Source organism: Entamoeba dispar, genomic scaffold (genome assembly GCF_000209125.1).
Source record: "Entamoeba dispar SAW760 scf_1105229458661 genomic scaffold, whole genome shotgun sequence".
NCBI lineage: Eukaryota > Evosea > Mastigamoebida > Endamoebidae > Entamoeba > Entamoeba dispar.
Window position 1 is genome coordinate 1 of NW_001853304.1, and position 4,944 is coordinate 4,944.

General features: G+C 28.1%; 2 protein-coding genes across 2 annotated transcripts in view; one reads left to right on the forward strand and one right to left on the reverse strand.

Moving 5' to 3' along the window:
- Positions 1 to 1,081: 1,081 nt before the first annotated feature.
- EDI_172750 (purine nucleoside phosphorylase deoD-type, putative) lies at positions 1,082 to 1,789 on the forward strand (the record flags this gene model as incomplete). Its single annotated transcript, XM_001734814.1, has 1 exon — positions 1,082 to 1,789. One exon carries the CDS (start codon positions 1,082 to 1,084, stop codon positions 1,787 to 1,789), a length of 708 nt encoding a protein of 235 aa, XP_001734866.1.
- Positions 1,790 to 1,875: 86 nt separating this feature from the next.
- Positions 1,876 to 4,944, reverse strand: part of EDI_172760 (uncharacterized protein) — a gene marked incomplete at both ends in the record, with an annotated part of 7,378 nt that continues 4,309 nt past the window's right edge. The window contains one exon of the mRNA XM_001734815.1: positions 1,876 to 4,937. Within this exon, the coding sequence (XP_001734867.1) occupies positions 1,876 to 4,937 (3,062 nt within the window). The remainder of the gene's footprint in view (positions 4,938 to 4,944) is intronic.

Genomic DNA, 4,944 nt, shown 5'->3' on the forward strand with positions numbered 1-4,944 from the left:
ATTTGGTTTTATTGTTGTTATATTTTATGATATTAGATCAAGTAGAAGTGCAGCAAAGTATCTTAATGGTCGTTGTTATCGAGGCCATCAACTTCATATTGTATTTGGAATACCAATAGATATTAATGAAGGACCAAATCATGGTACATTGGTTATTTTTAACATTAACAAACAAACTGATGATGAAACTCTTAAAACACTTTTTTCAAAATATGGAGAGATAAAAGAGATTCGTGAAACTCCATCAAGAAAATATCATAAGTTTATTGAATACTTTGATTCAAGAAGTTCTGATGTTGCTCTTAAAGAATTGAATGATATTGAAATCAATGGAAGAAAAATAAAGATAGAAACTTCTAAACCAAACATTTCTAAACTTATCTTTCTTCAATGTGTGTCAAATCTTCTTGGTATTCCAAGAGAAGTACCAGTAATAATTCCTCCTTCTGAACTAATTGAATTAATCCAACACTATGCACAAGACAATGTAAAGAGTTATAATGAACATCAAACTGAAGCACAACTAGAACAAATTGAATTTGATAGCGAAGGAAATGTATTGGATAAAGTTAAGAACACAGTGATCATTAAAAATATCTCAAGAAAGTGTTCCCATAATACTTTTATTAGATATCTCCAAAATTCTATTTCTACTTTTTATAAAAATGCTTTCTTATTTAGAGAAATCACTTCACAGACAGGTGTTGTTATTGTAACAAATCCATCTGTAATTGTCTCACTGTTTTCATGTTTCAATGACAAAATGATAGAACCAAACCAAGAACAACTTTGTTAAGTGTATTATAGTAGATATCAAGATAAAGACTTCATAGAGAAGGTTGAGGAAATGATAAAGAGATCGAGAATATTCATAATTTACAAAAGCCTCTATGTACGTTAAACTATAAAAACTAATATTCAAAGATTTTTCTGAACAATTCCACGTATCAATTTTTTTAAAAATTGCCAAAAAAAGAAGAACTATTGTAAAAGAAAAAATAAATAAGAAAGAAAACCCTAGAAGTTTCTTATTTTGTTATATTTATACGATATGAAGAATTAGAATCATTCAATATTTGCAATGACTAATACTCCTACTCCACATAATAGTGCTAATGTAGGTGATTTTGCTGACACAGTATTGGTAGCTGGTGATCCATTAAGATGTAAATTTGTTGCAGACACTTATTTAACTGATGTTGTTCAAGTTAATGGAGTAAGAGGGGCTTTAGGATATACTGGCTATTATAAAGGAAAAAAGATTTCTATTCAAGCACATGGTATGGGTATACCGTCTATTGGAATTTATGCCTATGAGTTATTTAATTTCTATGGAGTAAAAAGAATTATTAGAATTGGTTCTGCTGGAGCTATCAATTCTAAGTTAGATATTGGAGATATCGTTATTGCAACTGGTGCTTGTCACAACAGTAATTTTATGCAACAATATAAACTTCCAGGAACATTCTGCCCAATAGCTGATTATGAGTTAGTCCATAAAGCTGTTGAAGCTGCTGAAAAGATTGGAGCTAAATATGCAGTGGGGAATGTTTTTTCTAGTGATTGTTTTTATGATGATGCAAATTCATTAAAAGAATGGGATAAGATGGGAGTACTTGCAGTAGAAATGGAAGCAGCTGGGTTGTATGCTACTGCTGCAAGAGCAGGTAAGAAAGCTTTGACTATTTGTTCTATTTCTGATTGTCCTTTTAAGGAGACTGCTCTCTCAGCGGAAGAAAGACAAACCAAATTTACACAAATGATGGAAGTTGCACTTTCTATTGCTTAACTTTTTAATAGATTACATTAAAGTTATTTATTGGTTGTTGAAAAAAGGAAGTTTAAAACAAAGATATGACAAAAGAAGAAAATAAATTATTTGACTTTAGTTTTTTCAAACAAGAGAGAAGGAGTTCTATAGATTGTAATTAATTCATTCACTAAATCTTCTTCAAGACGCAAATCACCATCTTGTCGTGCAATAATAATATCATCACAAAGTTGTAACAATCCTAAACAATTAGGAAGATTTTTAAACATAATTGTATGAGCCTGACCTACATAATCAGATTTGATTAGAGAATAAAGTGCAAGTACAACAACAGTATAAAGACCGATAATACCTAATGAACTAAGAGCAGATAAAATACCAGAATTTGGAACTTTTGGGGATGCAATAAAAAGTCTTATACCTTCTGAACAATTCCAAAGTTTATCAACAAGTACACATTGTTGAAAAGACCAATAATATAAATTTGTAGTTGAATCGAAATGAAGAATTGGTTTTAAAGTAATATTTACATTATCAAAAGCATCAAGGACATCTTTCTCTTTTAGTGTTGGCATTTTCAAAATTTGAGGAATGATAGATAAATATAAATCATCAGTCCCACCATTTAGAATTGTTGATAATTTTTTTTTCTCTTCAGTACTCATTTCATAAGACCCACTATATTTGAATGAGTTTGATGCAGCAGATGATTCACGAGACATAGAAATTGCATATGTTAATGTTAACGTTTCATCAGCAAGTAAATTTGTATTTAATTCTTTTTTCTTTTGAGGTGTTAATAACCAATAAGTCATTGCATCAGATGATAATTGACCTGAATAAATATTGTCACTAGAAAGAAGAGATAATGAAGAATGATCTTTTTGTAATTCATTCCATTCAGTTTTAGTAATTTCTTTGAATACTGATTGTTGTTGTTTATATAACTCTCCTTGACCAACAAAACTCAAAACTACTTCAACGTTTGTAGGTTTTGGTTGAGCAAAATTAGGAGCAGCAGATGACATGAATAATAATGGGAACCATAAAATTGCAAGAAGAACAATAACCATAATAAATCCAGAAGTAATTCTTTCTACAATTCCTCTTGGTTGCCCATATACATGATTTCTATTACGTTCTATTACTCTATCACATTGATTCATATATAGTTCTGCATGAATATCTTCTACTTTTAACCATTGTTTGTAAAACATTGAAGTTTTTGAAAGGCACCAATCAAGAATTGTTCTAATTTCATAAACAAAAGGTAATGTGTAATACGTATGAAAGATCATTTGAGAATAGAATGAATAATTTATCATTAATATTCGTTTTGATGATAATATATTATATCCAGCTCTTATTTGAAGTCCAGAAATTGTCCAATAAACAACTTTAAATAAATAAAATATAGTGAGACATGCTTTAACTATTTTTGTTTTAGTTTCAACAAATGAAGGATATACAATAACTATTAAAATATGATATAAAAGTAATGAAAAATATTGCATAACTAATTTAGCTTTAATAGATTTACATAAATAAATAATACGATCTGCAAGAATCATTACAAATTGTAAAAACAATCCAAGAACATAGGTAATTGGTAAATAATCATCTGTAAAGAATTTAATAAAACTACCTTGAATATTAGTAAAAGTACCCTGGAAAATAATAAGGAATAAGAAACAAAGAGCTTCACTAATAAATAATGGTATATAAAAATCAGCTCCCTGTTTAAATTGATCATTAACAATAGAATTAAAGAATGATTTAAGAGGATTATATATTGTACTAAAAGCTTTATCAAGTAAATTTTTATTTTCACCTTTTAATTCTTTTTCTTTTAGATATTCTTCACGATCTTTGAGGAAATTATTTAGTTTGTCTGAACTCATTTTTTCACTAATTTCAAGAGATTTTTCTGATAACATTTCTATTTCATGATAATGGACACATTCAAATTCATCAATACCATCTAAAACTTTATCTTTGTTTACACAATATTTTTTATCAAATGTTTTTTTATGTACTTTTTTTGATTTTTTATAAACTTGACCATTTACTACTTTACCACTTTGAACATAAATAGTTACATTTTCACAATTAATAAGTCCCATTTTTCCTCCTTTTGTTACAAATAAATCACCATTAACTTGCATATTTTCAACAACAAATAAATCATGTTTTTTATATGAAAGAAAGTCTTCTTCTCCTTCAGGTGCTTCAAAATCTACTAATGCCTCAACAACAAATTTTAATTCTCCAAATGTTCTTGGTTTAATTTTATTGACTAACTGTCTTCTATAGTTTTCAATAATCAAATTAGACCATTGTCTTCTTAATAAGTATTGTTGTTTCCAATACCCACGTGATCTCATACATGATAAATGTATTAATATTGCAAATAAACAAAGAATATCCCAAATAAATCTTGATGCAATGTATCGATGTACTGGATAAATTCCTATTAAATAAACTGGAGACATATGATTATTTGTTAACGGTGTTGCATCACATTGCATTGTTTTTTCGTTAAAAATATTAGTGGTATATGAAATAACATCATACTGTTGGTCATATCTATCTGATGTTAAACAAAATCCTGGTAATTGGAAGAATAATCTAACAAGAATAAGACATACATTATACAATGATAATAAATTCCAAAAGAATTTGGTTGGATAAGGTCTAATAGAAAGTGCTATAACGGCAAACCCAATAATAGGGAATACAGCACTTAAAACATTTTGATTAATTAACTCGTCCAACACTAAAATAATTTGGACTAAAACCTCTGTTTGTTGACCAAAATAAAAACAAAGTCCCCAGAATAACATATATATTCTGCTTTTATATTTATATGGTTCATTTCTTTCATGAATTTGAATAAATTCATAATCTCTTTGTGGAATAGGTTTATGAATAGGAATTTGGTCATTATTTGAAGAAATTCTTGAAGTTTTCATTGTGATTATTTTTTCTGGAGTAGTTGTATTTGAATTAATATTAGTATTCTCAAAATTAGATAATGAATCCGTTTGACTTATTTTTTCTCTTTGCTCTATTTCAGTAATATCTGACATTGATTTCAGTTGATGTTGTAATTCATACTTTGGAACAAGTTTTGCTGATTGTGGATGATTTTTTTCTTCTTTCCTTTCTATTTC